This window comes from Nycticebus coucang, chromosome 16 (assembly GCF_027406575.1).
Source record: "Nycticebus coucang isolate mNycCou1 chromosome 16, mNycCou1.pri, whole genome shotgun sequence".
Classification (NCBI taxonomy): Eukaryota; Metazoa; Chordata; class Mammalia; order Primates; family Lorisidae; genus Nycticebus; species Nycticebus coucang.
In genome coordinates, this window is record NC_069795.1 from 3,881,872 (window position 1) to 3,898,893 (window position 17,022).

General features: G+C 49.2%; 1 protein-coding gene across 1 annotated transcript; it reads left to right on the forward strand.

Annotated features, from left to right (window-relative positions):
• Positions 1-353: 353 nt before the first annotated feature.
• Positions 354-3,894, forward strand: TFF2 (trefoil factor 2). The gene is made up of 4 exons (XM_053565445.1): positions 354-511; positions 1,020-1,169; positions 2,772-2,918; positions 3,724-3,894. The coding sequence occupies exons 1-4, from the start codon at positions 433-435 to the stop codon at positions 3,735-3,737; spliced, it is 390 nt and encodes a 129-aa protein (XP_053421420.1). The 5' UTR covers positions 354-432; the 3' UTR covers positions 3,738-3,894.
• Positions 3,895-17,022: the final 13,128 nt, after the last annotated feature.

Genomic DNA, 17,022 nt, shown 5'->3' on the forward strand with positions numbered 1-17,022 from the left:
ACCTTGGTCCCAATATTTTTCAGATTCCTTTGGTAGTCACACACATTATCAGGGGAAATGCATGGCTTATCCCTTCCTGGGTGTAACCCGTGTGTACCCAACCCCAGACCTGCACATGGCCAGCTTCCACGTCAGCAGCTTGGCATGATTCAGCTCCCTGCCCAGGGCAGGGGGAGGCATGGCCATGTGGGGGGCATAGCACCCTCCCGGAAGAGTCACCTGCTCTGGGCATGGTGTTGCTGCCACCTCTGGGCCTCCACAGCAGAGCTCTCTCAGCCTTGGCCCCTAACAAAAGACCTAGAGGGTTGGGGCCACCGGGTGAAGAGAAAGGTCATCTGTGCTTGTTGAGCAAACAGCCAGGAGATTATAAAACACCCCTGGGAAGGGGGAGCTGTGCATTTTGCAGGCCACCTGGGTGCAGCCGAACTGGACATGGGACCACGCGGCGCCTGGCTCCTGGCAGTTCTCCTCGTCCTGGGGCTGTGTGCACCGGCGAGGAGCCAGAAACCGTGTAAGTGAAGGCCGCGAGTGACCCCGAGGGCCAGCCTGGCGCATCTGGAAGAAGAGGGGGCCAGGGAGCCTCCGACCCTTGCAGAGCCTCTGTGTAGGGCTCTGCACACTTTCTGTTGTTTCCCTTAAAGAGAAAAGGCGGAATCGTAAGTTAGTTCGAGAGCAGATCCCTATGATGGGTGATGCTGACAGTGCTGTTTGTGCACTATTCAGGGAGGGCTGCACCAGACCTCTGGGAAGGGGCTCCTTCTGGGAAAAGGGTCAGGTGACCTCTGTCTGAGTCCATATGCCCACCTTTTTCTGAAGGGTTTCTTTTCTTTAAAAAAATGAATAAAATAATTTTAGCAAAGTTCCTCAGGAGGAAATGGCACAGCTCAAATTTGGGCAAGCTAAGCCCTTGCATTTCTCCTCGGGCCAATGGGAAGATAAAGGTGTCCCCCAGCCTCTGACAGCAGGTGGAGAGGGTGGTTCTGGCTTACTGCAATGGAGCTGATGGGGTCTTTTCACAGCCCCCTGCCAGTGCTCAAGGCTGAGCCCCCACAACAGGAAGAACTGCGGCTTTCCAGGCATCACCCCTGACCAGTGCTTTGACAATGGATGCTGCTTTGACTCCTCTGTCTCTGGGGTACCGTGGTGTTTTGAGCCCCTTCCAAAGCAAGGTAATCTTCGAGGGAAGCCAGACCCTCTTCCTGGGCTGATGACCAGAGCCCAGGACCCAGCTTCACAGGCAGAATCCAAAGTGGGCTTCAGGAAGCCCAGCCCAGCTTAAGTCTAGAGTTTCATCAGCTATTAGTCTAGAGCTAACTCAGGACTATTAGTTCATAGCTAGCCTAGGTCAGTTAGTAGAGGTAGCCCAAGTCAGTTAATCTAGAGCTAGCCCAGATCTGTTAGTCTAGAGCTAGCCCAGGTCTGTCAGTCTGGAGATAGCTCAGGTCAGTTAGTCTAGAGCTAGCCCAGGTCTGTCAGTCTGGAGATAGCCCAAGTCAGTTAATCTAGAGCTAGCCCAGATCTGTTAGTCTAGAGCTAGCCCAGGTCTGTCAGTCTGGAGATAGCCCAGGTCAGTTAATCTAGAGCTAGCCCAAGTGAGTTAGTCTAGGGCTAACCCAGGTCTATAGTCTGGAGCTAGCTCAGGTCTGCTAATTTAGCCCAGGTCAATTAGTAGAGCTAGCCCAAGTCAGTCTAGGGCTAGCCTGAGTCTGTGAGTCTAGAGCTAGCCCAGGGCTGTTAGTTCTCAGCTATCCCAGGTCTTTTATTTTTTTATTTTTTATTTATTTATTTATTTGTGGTTTTCGGCCAGGGCTGGGCTTGAACCTGCCACCTCTGGCATATGGGACTGGCGCCCTACCTCTTTGAGCCACAGGCACCGCCCTAGCCCAGGTCTTTTAATTCATAGCCAGCCCAGGTCTGTTAGCCTAGAGCTAGCCTAGGCCAGTAGTCTAGAGCTAGGCCGAGTAGGCCAACAGGGAGATGGAAATGCCCCGCCCACCCCATGTCTATGCCGTTTGCTCTTTCATCAGACGTGTCTGAATCTATCAATTTTATTTTATTTGAGAAAATAAAAATCTTAAGTCTCTGAAAAAGCTCCTAGAGGGACATAAAGTGTTTAGTAGGGCATTAGTAGCATAGTGCTAAAAGATCTCAAATGTAAAGGAAGTAAGTTAAGACTTCTAGGATGCTTTCAGGAATGAGTTTTATATCAATGTATATGATTAAGATACAGACTTAATGTCAAGGTGTGCACAAAAGAAAACTGCGTGTACAAAGCACACCTGCATGCCTAGAACTTGGCACTTGCCGCCTCTTGTTCACATTCATGGGAAGAGCTTTACTCCCCTGAGCCTGTCACCGCAAGCCTCACTGGGCCCCAAAGACAGAGGGTTGGTTGCTAGCTGGGCCCTCTACTGAGTGCTCAGAGATCAGGGCTTGGAGCAAATGCTTTACATTCTTAAAAGGTGCCCACAATCCTCTTCTCACCCTGGGCCACCCCAGTTACAGAGGAGAACACTGAGTCCCGTGGGACCACATGATGTTCCCAGGGCCCCAGTACTCCGGCTCTCCAGATCTGGCTGTGACCACTGGCCCACTCTGATCTACACCCTCAGGGAGGACAGGCCAGCTGACCTCTGGGTATTACAGTCTACCCAGGCAGTTCCATAGGACACACTGAGCCCGGAGATCTGGCAGTATTCCTGGTGGGGGCTGAGGAGGTTTCCAGAAACTGCTGGCCTAACCAATGTCTGCGTGTGCCCTCCTGGGAGCAGGTCTCGAGAAGTGCATCATGGAAGTCTCCGCCCGGGTGAACTGTGGCTACCCAGGCATTAGCCCCGAGGAGTGTGCCTCTCGAGACTGCTGCTTCAACGACCTGGTCTTCCAGGTGCCCTGGTGTTTCTTTCCGCAGCCAGTGGAAGGTACAGCCCTGGGTCCCCAGACACAGCTGGGGTTGGGCAGGGGATCTGCCTCGGTGCCATCCCAGGCTAGGGCTCCTGTATCCAGTAGGATTCTGATGGCGTGTCCAGAATGTTCTCACAAAAATAGCATCTTTTCAGTGAGTTTGGCACCTCCAGCACTGCCGCTGTGTCCTTTTGAGGGTGGTGAGGAAGGCAGCTCCTCCCCAGCCCTGTGAGGGTCTGCACAGGGGTGGCAGTGCCATTGTTTGCACTGTAGTCACCTTACTTGGATGCCACCAAGTGCCGTGCACTGTGCCGGGCACCTGGGCCAGGCCCCTCGCGCATGGCCTCACAGTTCCCTCCCGTGTGACTGCGAGTGGTGCTTGTCGCCCACGACGTGGGAGGCCCTGTCCTTAGATGTGAATTTGTCCCCGTCCCCAGCCCCTAGTTCAATGTGCCCCTGAGATGGCGGGACCAAGATAAGGAGACGACCAAGCACATGGAGCTGCCATCCTCCCAGGACGCGTTCCTTCTCTGTGTTAGGGTACCAAGCTCTCCTGAGAGAAAACTTCACTTTCAGGGCTTTCTGAGTGATTTTTTTATCCAGAAAATTCCCAGTTTGGGGGGAGAACGAGTTTCCCAGAGGACACCCTAGCCTGGGTGGGGGGATTTCATCCCTGCATGCCCCACCCCCGGGAGAGGGCCCGTCTTCATTAGGAGACTGCTGGGCCAAGTGACCTGCCGTCTCCTGACCCCACCCCGGCTTCTCACTTTGGCCCCTGTGTCTGCAGGGTGCTTACCAGCCTCCTTCTGTTTGAACTTCCAGATTGTCATTACTAAGAGGCGCTGCCTTCCCAGGACCCAACTAGCCTGTGGATGTTCTGGGACAAAAGAAGAAAATTTACTTTCTCATCAACTTCAAATTTCATGCATTCTTGGGTTTTCTTAATCATTTTTTTAATGACTTCAAAGGTTTAACTTTCAAATAAAGAAAACTCTTAAAATCTATCTAATTTCATCTTGTGCTATTTACACAAAAGGTGAAACAGTTGTGTGTGCATGTACGCATGGGTGTGTGCACATGTGTGTGTGTGCATGTATGTATGGGTGCATGCGCGTGACTGAGCACGTGTGTGAGTGCGTGTATGTATGTGTGGGTGCATGCACGTGACTGTGTGCACATGTGTGAGTGCACATATGCACGGATCCATGTGCTCGTGAGTGTGTGCGCACCTGTGTGTGACGTGTGTGTGCTTGTATTCAGGGGTACATGCATTTGTGAGTGAGCGTGCACTTTAGCACCTTCCACTCACTCTAATAGCAACAGTTTATCAGACACATCCAATCCCCTGGAGCAGCGATGACGGCCAGCCCAGAGGTGAGCTTCTAGCCCTGCACCCAATCCTTTCTGTAAACACTCAAAAACTTCAGCCCTAAGAACCTCTTGGAGTGACATCAGTTTCAGACCACAGTTAGGAAATCCCTTTGCTTTTGAAATGCCTGCGCATGACAGGCTGTCCCCCATTCCGGGCATGAGCAGGAATGGCCTGGGCCACGTGGCCACAGGCTCGCTCCCGGCTCCGTGTTTCTCTGTGTCCTCTCCTTTGCCCGAGCACAGCTCTGAAAACACTCTGAGATTTGAGGGTGCTTGAGGAAAGACAACAGCATTCCATGGAGGTGGTCCAGCTAGGGCGGGGGGGCTCCACTTCTGAAAGATTTCACGTGTGGCTGCTTGGAGGGTCCTGGTACCATTGAGTCTGGGGTGGGAGCACAGCAGGGACTGCCTGGGTCAGCTTTTCTGTTGCTGCCAGCCCCAGTCACTGGCTGAGCAGGTGTGTCAGCCCATGGCCCACCCTCCAGAGCCTCTGCCCTCTAGGTGAGGCAGGGCTGGTTTTCTGGATTTGCATTAAAGCACTTCTTCCAGGGGCAGACCTGGCCCCACATCACCTTGGGGGTGTCTGCTGTGAGAGGCGGCACCTGCAGCCTCCAGCCTCTGCTCATCATGGCATAAGCTCAACCAAACAACAGCTCTTACTGGCAACACGGGGTCTCAGACACACTCAAGACAGCAGCCCAGAAAGCAGACAGTCTGCGAGTTGCTTCCTCCCAGAGCACTGTGCGGCTGGTGTTAGTGCTCAGAGTACAGGGGTCCAGGGCTCTAGGGCCCCAGCAGGGCCGAGGCCAGCCTATAACCTTTGATGGGGCAGGTGGCGATCTGCACAGCCTCCTGAGCCGAGAGCGTGGAGGTCCTGGCGCAGCCCTCCTGAGTCTCAGGTTGGAAGGATGCTTCTGTTTCCCTGCCACCATAGGGGGTTTCTGGTCACAGCCCTCTCATTCCTAGGCAGGGCTGTGTGCAGTTAGCTGGCACCAGGTGTAGGGACATCCTATAACAAGTGGACAGTCCTGTTCCCCATGGCATCTCTCCTGGGAGCTTTGGTCTCACACCCGAGCCCCAATCCCACTTCCTCCTCCAGAATTTCTCTCTAGTGCATGGACGCCCCATTTCGGAGCCAGTCCCTGCCCTGCCCTGAAACCATGGGAGCCTGGAGCTGAAGTGATTCCAGCAGGCCTGGGCGGGTCACAACTGCAGCTCCCACTGGCTGCTGCAGGGAGAGTGAGTTGTCCGCGCAGCACCCGTGGCAGTTCAGGCTGTTCTGCCCCCTCCCTCATCCCTGGCTGGGGGGGGGGGGGGCGGTCACTGCAGGGCCCTTGCTGCCTCTGAAGCAATGGCTGGTGACACTCAGCCGCTCTGTTGGGAGAGTGAAGCTGGCCTCTCCCTCTGCCTCTCTACAGCCTTCTCCCTTCCCGCCTTACTCCTCAGGTCCTGCTTGGTCCAGTCCCCTCCACCCCTCCCTCCAGGCACTGCCAGGCACCATCAGGGACCCCGCAGGTGGTCAAGGAAGTGAGGCTGAGTGCAGAGAGTCCAGGGGCAGTGATCTCATCAACGGGGCCACTGTGGCCCTCAAGCCACCTGCCCTGGTCTCCCAGCAACTTGGCCCCTCCAGGACCCCAACTGGCAGCTCAGGTATCCAAGGTGCTTTGGGGGGGAATGTCTGCTCATAGGGCACGTCCTTGGGACGTGGGTTCATATGTTGGGGGGTCACCTTGGGGAGTCTCTCAGATTCTCAGGCTGTTTGTAAAGTCTGGGTAATAACTGCACCCCTAGAAGGATCATGACGGGAAGCGAAATCACAGCTGTGAGATGCCTGGTGCAGGACCGGGCAAGCTGGGGCCTCGGGGTCTTGTCCTGTAGCCTCTGCCCCCAGGTATGGGTGGGCCCTGCGGAGTACGGCTTATTTGCCACATACCCATCTCATGTGTCCTGACTCCACACACAGCCTCACGCTGCCCAAGACCTTTCACTCAAAACAGGTCCAATGTGACACGGTGATACACCATGGCGGTCCCATAAGTTGTAATGGAGCTAAAAATTCCTACCACCTGTGGACATCGGAACACCTGAGGTCAGAGTACCTTGTACTCCACAACGATGGGCGACTGCGTCAGTGTCTTGAAGGAGGAAGACCCTGCACGGGCCTCGGCAACTGCATTAGTGTCTTTGTTCTTAGCAAAAGGGGTTAAAAAGCTAAAGATAAATAAATAATTTTAAAGATATAAAAAAATCCTATAGAATAAAGATATAAAGAAAGAAAATACTTTTTCACACTGTACAAAGTGTGCTTTAAGCTAAGTGTTATGATAAAGGAGCCCCCTAAAATTATTTTTTAAAAAATAAGTTTATAGGCTAAAGTGTTACAGTAAGCTCAGATTAATTTTCTTCTTTGAATGAAGAAATATACTCTTTGTTGGTTTAGTGCAACCTCAGCTAAGTGGCATCCTTGGCCTTCATGGCCACTCGCTGCTCACCCAGAGCTCAGTCCTGCAGGTTCCATGCACGGTAAGGACACTAAACAGGTGCACTATTATTTTTCCCTTAAGCCGTATTTTTACTGCACTTCTTTTGTGTTTAGATATGTTTAGAGATGCAAATACTCACCGCTGCGCTGCAGTTGCCGGCACCATGAGGTCACGTGCTGTGTGAGTGAGTGGCCGGGGCAGGGCCACACCACGCAGCCAGGCGTGGGCAGGCTGTGCCCTCTAGGTCTGTGTGAGTGCGCCCTGCTCTTCCCACAATGACAAAATCCCTTAGTACACATTTCTCAGAGCGTGTCCCGTTGTTAAGAGTCACGTGACTGCACACACACAGGGGCTGTTTTGCTCACACACAGTAAACACAGCCCGCAGATTCTGGCTATTCAGGGAAGTCCTGGTGGCAGCTGCTGTTGTCCTCAGTTACTATTACACACAGGGCACTGCCGGACAGGCCGACGAGCACATGTGCTGCCATCACTTTATTCACATACAAGGTCTCTGTCCTAGACAGAGTTAAGAGACTGGACATTCCAAGGGCCTTGGTGCCAGGCAGCCTCCCAGGAGGCTGGGGACAGGGCCTTGTGGCAGCACCTCACACACCTCCTGTGTTCTGTGAGGGTCACAGGATGTCCTGCTGGGACTTGGATCAGCTGTGGGGCTCCCAGCCTGCATGGCCTCTGTGGAGCAACAATACACCCCGTCCCCACAGTGGCTCCAGGACCCATGCTGCAGCCACTTCCTCCGCACCCCAGCTCCAGACACCAAGTACTGATGAACTATAAATTTGGTCTAGAGCGGGAATACTTTGAAGAGATAACCACTTAATGATAGGCGGCTATCGGGTAACCTTGTAACCTGTGACGGGAGATGTGTTTGATCCGTTTAATGCACACCACGATGATTCCCAATAGTGCCGATGCTTGCTCTTACTGTGGGAGCATAAAAGGGACAAAGGGAAACAGGGCAGCCGAACAGCTCTTTGAGGAGATATCCCCACTGCTATCCGGAATTGCTTGCTGGATTTTCTGTATAATAAAGTGAAATTGCTGATTTCTCATCTGCTTCTGTGTTGGCTGGCTTCTGTGACAGGCAGACAGACTCCTTGGACCGGCGACAGTGCTGTGAAGTTAATGCTGCCCTCAGGCGGTGAGCACGGCACCTGCTGCTGGGGGAACGCCAGCTCAGCTTCCCGCAGGCATCTGGACTCATCTTGTCACCCAGTCCACGCATGGCCTTGTCTGATGTGTGTGTCTGTTTAAATATACCTTGTTTAATGAATATTATTGATATATTAGCATTGAACTCATAGCCAGCCATTCTCTGAGCAGAGGACATGGGCCGTCTCCGCTGTAGAGCACGTCACGACCTCGCTCAGGACACTGCCAGCTCTTGCACCATGCCTGGGGTCAGTTTCAACAGCAAAACCACCAAGAGCGGCAGAAAAACATGACAGATGGAGCAGCAAATGGGCGGTACGAGCTGAAACAAGACAGCTGCCTTTTGACTTTAGTTGAGAACATGCTCGTCAGTGACTCAAACTTGTCACCTTTCTGTGCATTTCTGTGACTGACCTCACAAGTGCCACAGTATCGATTCTGGTGTTGCAAACACATTGCAGTGAGGAGGTGCATTAGCATACAGAGGCCACACGTGTGACGTGAGGGAGCGCACATGCACTGTGTGTATTTTGGAGCATGGACACACATAAATATCCCTCATGCTGTTTCAGACAACCAGCCCCTTCTGTGTCACCCCCTCCCTTGCCTTAGAAGGAGGAGCCGAGGCAGCAGCCTGATCCCAGCCTCCACGGGACACCGGGCAGGTGACTGGGGGCTGCAACGAGAGTGTCTGTCTTAGATCTCAGAATTTACATTGTGCTTATATGCTCTGCAGCAATTTCCATATCAGGGCCAGCCATAGCTGTGTGACCTCGAGCAACATGCTCAGTCTTTCTGCGCCTAGTTGTTGGCGCCTGTAAAGTGCAGATGTTAAAAGCACCTTTCCTATGGGCTCACCATGGGGTCGTGAGTTAACGCACGGTGTCCATAGAACAGCGAGTGTTTAGCGATGCCAGTTCTGACTGTTATTAATACACACATACTCCGACATCCAGGCACATTCATCTGGGAAGCTGCATATGGTCCTGGATGTCATGTGTTATTCCAGCAGAGGGGACCCTGCCATCGGACCCCCTGCACTCTTCCTATTCACACAGGGAGGCTGATGCCTGCCAAGTCTCTGCCAGGAGCACTCCTAGGACCCCTCCCAGAGGAAACTCCCTTCCCCGCACCGGCACCGTGTCTGCCTCTCCCTGGCCTTCCTATGGCCTGGGCTAATGTTGTGATCCTAATACACAATTGTCCCCACCACAGGCCGGAAACTTGCTCCCAGGCCCACCTCCCAGAAAGCTGGCAGACGCCCAGGGTCTCCCCCAGTGAAATGGGGGAGGTGGCACTTGGCTGGGAGATGTCATAACAAGGATGCCTCAGCCTTTGGCCTCCAGCATTGAGAAGGCAGCTTTTTCCTCTTCCATGGAGCAGGGTACACTCTGCACCTGAGGCCCCTGCTTCAGAGCATACAGCTTGTTGCTTCTTGGGTCTGCAGCTGCTCAGCACCACCTCGGGGGTGGGGCACAGGCAGGAGCAGCTGGGCTACTGTGCCCTCTCAGTCACCAGACAGCCCCTAGGCCTCTGGGAAGCTGGCTGGGGGCTGATTCCCACATACGGGACCATAGCTCCTTGGCAGCCGCAACTTGCCTGATGCAGCCTGTCCCCCTCTGCACCTGCCCGCTTCTGAAGGGCTGTCTGCATTGTGCAGAGAGTCTCAGAAGTTTCCAGAGCTTTCCTGGAGCTTTCTCAGCCTCCAGGTAAATTAAATGGACTGTGAAAGGAGCTGTCGCCTCACTTGAAAGCTCTGCCGAACGGACCAGGTCCCAGCTGCAGCCAGGCCTCCTGCCACGTGCTGCTGTCACTATCACTTGGGGATCAAGTGGCTGGTTTCTGCAAGGTCCAGTGGCTGGCAGCCTCCATATTTAATACTGTGACTCAAAGAGTGCTCAGCACTTAATAATTATTTGACCTTAATGTAGCATAATCAGAATTTCAGCTTACAGAAAGGAAGGGCCATTCTGCACATCCCACTCAGGGCACGTGTCCTCCATGCAGGACCTTCCAGGATGATGCAGATTCAGGTGGCTGTGTCCGTTCCCCTGCGCCCTCTGCTGGCCCTCCTGGGAACAGGAGCCTTAGCCTGTCCTGCAGCCTGCAGGTGGCAGAGTTGGTATCCCACAGCATGAAGTTTCCTGATGTCAAGAGATGGACCTCAATAACCATTGTAAGTTGCTAACAGCCCTTTCATTTAATCAATTTGGTGTCTTCACAGTAGTTAAACCGATCATGATAGTGCCTCTGCCTTGAGATTGGCTTTACAGAGGTATAATCGACATACAATAAAATTCACCCATTTTCAGTGAGTTTTGACAAATGTATGCAACTGTGTGAACCCTTACTCCACCAAGGTGTAGAACCTTGATCCCCCTGCAAATTCCCTCATTCCGCTTTGCTGAGGTCAGTGCCGTCTCCCCACTCCATCCCAAGAACCCCAGGATCTGTTTACTTTTACTTTGTTTCATTTCTCCTAGAATGTCATGTAAGTTTAATCACAAAGGCCATCTTCTTTCCCTCCGCGTGATGCTTCGGAGAGCCATCCAGGCTGTTGCACGTAATGGCAGTTCATTCCTTTTCATTGCTGGGTCGCGTCCCACAGTGGGACATGTCACAGTTTGTTTATCCATTCCTGGAGAAGGACATTCCAGTTGTTCCCAGTTTTTTACAATTATGGATAAAGCTGCTATGAACAATTACATACAAGTATTTGAGTGGATTGGGTAAATACTCAGTTAGATATCTTTCCTCTTGGGTATGTGCCTGTTAATGGAATGCTGGTTAGTGTGGCGATATGTTTAACTTTATTAAGAATCTGACAAATGGTTTGCCTGCCTTCCCACCATGGATGGATGGGAAACCCAGATGCTTTCTACATCCGCGCCAGCAGGTGGTATCATGAGTCTTTCACCTTTTAGCCATTCTGTTGTGTGCAATGTGCTATCCCACTTTCAGTTTAATTTATACTTTCCTAAATAATTAAGGCTGTTTGAGCATCTTTCCATGAGCTTATGATTTTCATATACCTTCTCTGGTAACACGTCTTTCTAAATCTTAAACACATTTTTAATTAGGTGTCTTCTTAACATTGAGTTGTAAGAGTTCTTTGTACAGTCTGCACGCGAGCACTTAGTCAGGTACAGGTGCAGACATTTCCCCCTCACCTGTGACTGGCCTCTCCGTCCACTTCCTTTCAAAGAACATGTATTTTTAATATTGATGAAATCCAACTTTTCTGATTTTTCTTTCATGATTCACACTTTGAATCCTAGCTAAAAATGTTTGCCTGATATAAAGACACAAGAATTTTCTATTATATTTTCTTCTAGAAGTTTCATAACTTAAGCTCCTACATTTTGAGTCTGTGACACATTTTAAGTTACTGTTTCAGTATGAATGTGTACATTTTTCTTTGCTATTTATTGTCTGAAACAATTTGTACAGCCTTGGAACTATTCGGTACTTGAAGCTTTGTTAGAATTTCCCTGGGAGATTATCTGGGTGTGGAGATTTTTACAGGTTTGTTCTATGAACCCTGAAAGCCAATCCTTCTAGATCAGTGATTTTCAACCGGTGTGCCAGGAGAGGATCTTAGGTGTGCCTTGAAATTTTTTAAAGGTAATGCTCTTAAATTAATTAATTGAATAATTTTCAAAAGAAGTTCAAAGCACAGTAAGTATTTTTTTAACACTTTTGTTTGATCAACATAATTTAACTGTGCCGTGGAAGTTTAATTATAGGTTCAAGTGTGCCATGACTTAAAAGAAAGTTGAAAAACACTGTTCTACATGGATTCTAAGTGCCTAACGGGGCCTAAATTCAATTTAGAGTCAAGAGGCCAATTGCTGAATAGAGGTGACACGTGTACTCTGGGTGGGCATAACTTTGGGGCTTTCATAACTTTCTGTTCCTGTTCACTCCTCCTGAATCAAGGGATGCCCCAAAGTCTCATCTTCCCACAGGGACTTGATCAACGGACTAGACCTATGTCGACCAGTCAGAACCCAGCCAGTTTATAGCCCTCATTTGCATAGCAGACCAGTGTGGGCAAGTGAGTAGGAATTTTCTGTATTAAAAGCTCCCCTCTGGGCAGCACCTGTGGCTCAAAGGAGTAGGGTACCGGCCCCATATACCAGAGATGGCTGGTTCAAGCCGGTGAGGTGCCAACTATATACACCTGAGCTGGCGGGTTTGAATCCAGCCTGGGCCCACCAAATAACAATGACGGCTGCAACCAAAAAATAGCCGGGCGTTGTGGCGGGCGCCTGTAGTCCCAGCTACTTGGGAGGCAGAGGCAGGAGAATCACTTGAGCCCAGGAGTTGGAGGTTGCTGTGAGCTGTGATGCCACAGCACTCTACCCAGGGTGACAGCTTGAGGCTCTGTCTTGGGAAAATAAATAAATAAAAAGAAAAGCTCCCCTCTGTTCTCTCAGAAAGCACCTTTGTTTTGCATTGAAGGTTATGCTCTGAGTTTGCAAACTAGTCACTGGAATAAAGTCTCTTTTCCTTTTTTAAAAGAAAATGTATTGGTTTTTTTTTTTTTGGTGTGGTTTTGTAGACAGTTGTTTGATAACTTTCTCCGTGTTCTCTATGGTGTATCTCAGTTTTATGACCCTATTGGACATTTTTTTATTGTTGTTGTTAAACTCCTGTTTTCCTAGGAACGCATCCATTTTACATAAGGTTTAAAAATTAATTGCATAAAGATATTGAGTAGCCACATACATTTTTTTTTAAAGTCTCCTTTGTTTCTATAGTTATTGCTCCCATTTTTAATCCTCATTTTGTGTGTTTGGGTGTTCTTACCCCTCATTTTTCTTGTTTGATTAGATTGGCTAGTGGTTTGCATTTTTTTTAATAATTTAGATTCAATTTGTTACTTCATTCCATCCACTCTTTTTCTTTTCTCTGCTTCATTGATTTTTTTCCCCCCTTTCTTTTATTTCAGCCCAGGTTGTTATTCTTTTTCTAGTGTTCTGAGGTTGGAATTTCATTCATGTCTTCACGACACAGGTTTAAAGCTATGCGTTTTCCTCTGATTCCCCATAGATTCAGAAATGTAGTATTTTTATTATGATTTTTAAAAACTTCTGTAATTTTGGTTTGCAGTTTATCTCTTAGCCACAAGTATTGAATAGAAGATATTTAAATTTTCATGTGCAGGAGGCTTTTTTAAATGTCCATATTTTCTAGTTTTGTTGTATTTGATCAACAGGTGATTACAACATTTCTACTTTAGGGAACTTACTGCTTTTTAATGAACAAACATGCCATCAAATTTTGTATCTATTTCAGGTACACTTATAAAGTTGTGTTGCTATAAGGAGCTAAAATTTCATCCACACACATCTGTACACACTGTATGTGTATGTGTATTCATGAGATCTGGAAGCTGTCTATTTTATTGATCATATTCCTTAAGTCTCTTATTTTCATACTTTCTTTTGTTATTTGACTTGTCTTATATCCAGGATGGTGTTTCTGTTATCACTTGTGGTTTTTATTTAATTCTGATCGCATTTCATTACTTCTGGCGTAGGTGTTTACAACTGTCACAGCTCCACTGTCATTGTGACTTACCGGTTTCCCTTCTTCATCATGGTTAACACACCGTGTGGAGTGAATTCTATTGTGTCAGATGTGGAGATGGCAGACCCTGCCATAGCTCAGGGTCCTCGTAGTTAAATCAGGTTAAATCACCTGATCATCAGGTACTTTAAAACTCTGCGCTTTTAACAATATGTTAATCTATTTTCCATCAGAACAGCTATTGGCTAAAAGCAGAAAGCCAGAGTGAAGAAATGCCAGGAGCTAATGAGAATAATAATAGTAATATAAAAATAATAGAAATAGACAATAATGCAAATTAATTTTCAGTTCTTCAAAAGGTAACATGTGTGATGAATTGATTTAAAAATGTCATAGAGCACATCAATTTTTCCACAAATTAAAAACAATGTTAAAAACCATAAGACATTCTATTGTATTTTTAGTGAAATACTTATTTAAAATATTTTCATGTACATTCTATCCTATATTACGCAATGTTACTACAAATGGTTTTTTGTAATTCTTAAAAAGAGTTTTGAGCCTTTCTGTTTCCTTTTTACTGAGAGAGATGTTCTGTTCACAAGTCAAAAAGTGTGGGGAATGCTCTTCCCTCACTTGCTTTTGGATCCCTTATCTCTCACCAGCCTCATAATAACCCTACGAGTTATTTATTAGCTGCAGATTTGTCTGGACACATCTGCTTTATGGTTATGTTGTGCTGCAAAATGTACTTTGGCATGGAGAATACACTGAATTATGATCTAAATGATCCTCACAATGGCAGATAAAGCAAACTCAAGCCCCTGCCTTCCTGCCCGCCTCAGTTTGCTTTACCCGGAATCCGTAAAGACAGGATGATAAGCAGGAGCCCAGCCTGCTTTGCTGGCAGTTTTCTCATCATTCAGTACCCGCCGGGTGCCTGTGCAGAGCCCTGCGAGCCACAGGAAAACTGTCTTCCGGGCTGGCGTACTGCCTGGCTTGCTCCAGGCCGGGGCAAGGCCTTCCCATGTCTTCACTCAGGCATCTCACTTGCACACCCCTGAAGTGACTTCCATCCTCCCACAGTCAGGGAGCTGAGCTGAGCGCAGCTTCCCCCTAAGCAGAGGAGGCTCAGGAAGACTGGAAGGGCCTGGGAAGCCAGGGAGCTGCTTCTAGATTGAGGAGTCGCTCCGGACTGAATCATGACTGAGCTTAGATAGAGTTTGCATCTCAGCACTAATGGTAATGGTCTGTGGAGACCTCCTGTCACGGCCGCAACATCACCTGCCACCGTCAGGGAGTAAAGGAGGTTACCTGGGAAAAATAAAACCTAAAAAAAACCCCAAAGCCTTCTCGGAGAAGTCCAGGAACACTGTTGCAGGGTCCTCCAGGGTAACCCCGCCCCGAAACATTTGTCGCATTTAGCTTCCCGGGTCCTTGAAAGGAAAGCCTGCTTTTGCTTCTCGTTCTGTAAACCCTGCACATGATTTGACACCTCCAGTGAGAAATAATATGGTAATTCCTTTGTCTGTCTACTTGTGAGTCCAATAAAAGGACAGGGACAGAGCTGATGGGGAGCTCGGCCGTTTTAGGTTCTAATCTGCCGTGGCTCCACAGGCTAACGTAAGATTCCTTCCCCTATAATCTTTGGTGAGCTATTGGCTTTGATTCTCTGGGCCTGCAACAGGAGCAGCGGGTCCCCTTTCCGGGTGTGCCGCCCGCTCCCATCCACTGGAAACCCCGGCCAGGGTCCACGGACCCCACGAAAGCCTGAACCCCATGGGCCATCCCCTGTCAATCTTCCTGCACTTCAGCAATCCCACCCCCAAAACACACCACTTTGACTTAAGGATTGTTTGAGCTGAAGGTAATTAAGAAGCACCAGATGCAGAAAGAGCTCTTTGTCCTTCCCCGCATCCACCTGGACGCAGAGCATAAATTCTCTGTGTGAAGGAGTTCCCTCCCTCACCCCAGGAGGAGGACCAGGCTTAGCACTGCGGACTGAGAGTCGGCCCCCAGAGGGGTCTGCACGAACGAACTTGACGAAGATAACCCTCATCTTCCACTCGTTTCCCTCCTATCTCGCCTTCCTTTGTCTGTCACTTCTCCACACTTTATTCCCTTTTGTTAAGATGATGTGTAAGTCTCCCAGTCTGACCATGTCATTGGGTTTTCACTTCTTTTCTACAAAGGCCTCTGTGCACATAAAACATCATAATATTAAAATCAAGTAAAATTTGTATTGTTTTTTCTGTTAATCTTCTTTTTAAAAAATAAGTTTAGTCTGGAGGCCCCACCTGAAGAACCTACAAGGGTAAAGAAAAAACGTGGAAAGGTTAATGGCTCAGGTCACGACCACTGTGCCTTGGGTCCTCAAGCACCTGCCATCTGGAAGCCACATCCTGGGGGCTCTTCTGCAGGGGCCGTCCAGGGTATCTCCCACTGTGTAGACTCCCCGCCCCAGTGCCCCAGAGAAAGGTATTCTCTTGTTGCGTCTCCACATATCATCCCCTTTTTCCTGTGCCTTCCCACTGACCCAAGCAGATTGCTCCTGCCTGGCAGAGCCCAGTCCCAGACTCTCTTTTCTCTTTAAGATGCCCTGTGTGCTAACATCGAGGCCCAATCCCTCATATCTTTTCCTCCCAGGCAACTGCATGTGCGAATTTATTTTTGCAGTTACTCCACTTGGCCTGCTCAATCCTTTTTGATATGCTGGGTGCCTAGAGGGTAGATAAAAGTGCATGAATTCCGAGTTGACGGTGCCTCGGTGGAGTGTATGTTGCCTCCATGGCCACAGCTCTATCAACACTGGTCACACTACCTGCTTCCTCTTCAACCTCCCACAGCATCTGGCCTGAAGGCTGTGCAAACAGTGGATGTTTAGTAAATATTGACCAATCGTTCTTTGTTCAATAATATTTCTGTCTATAGGAGCTCAACAAATATTGACTCTTTGGTTACACTCCTGAAGACATTTAAAAACAAGTGTTAGGTATCATTATGAGTGTTACGAAGGGGGAAGAAACTATTACCGAACGTTGGCATTCAGCTTCTTGCCAAGTGACAGCAAAACAGGTTTCTTCCACATGGGACCCCTTTGTAATTAAGAGCCTCAGAGAGGCGCTGGCCAGGAGGTGGACTCCTGCTCAAGGATGGTGTCCTTCTCTGTGATCTCACACTCTGCTTTCAATTTCCTGGTAGATTAAATATTTAATCATGTGGATACCTGCAGCGGGAGAAGCATACTTTGAAATGCTAATATGGTGGTGGAGTCTGGGAAGAGCCCAGGGAGAGGTGTATTTGTCTCAAATCCACCAATATCCACAGGGCGCCCTTAGTGCAAACCAGCCAGGAGAGGTGGCCAACTGTGAGGGGCTTCTCCCCTGGGGAGATCTCCTTGTTCCCTGTGTAGATAGCCCCTTGCCTTCAGGCCAATATCGAGTTGTCTGCCTGAGGTGGGGGCTCAAGGGAGGCATCTCGTGGCACTTTTGTTCTGAGCCATTTCACACATTCTCCCTTCGGTTTTGATAGCCCGCTATGTTTTGGTTTGGGGAAATAAC

Bases quoted from the DNA above. Each gene is read 5' to 3' on its own strand.
- TFF2 (XM_053565445.1), top strand. From the start codon at position 433: ATGGGACCACGCGGCGCCTGGCTCCTGGCAGTTCTCCTCGTCCTGGGG. The intron at 512-1,019 runs GTAAGTGAAGGC...GTCTTTTCACAG, and splicing joins GGCGAGGAGCCAGAAACCGT to CCCCCTGCCAGTGCTCAAGG. The intron at 1,170-2,771 runs GTAATCTTCGAG...TCCTGGGAGCAG, and splicing joins TGAGCCCCTTCCAAAGCAAG to GTCTCGAGAAGTGCATCATG.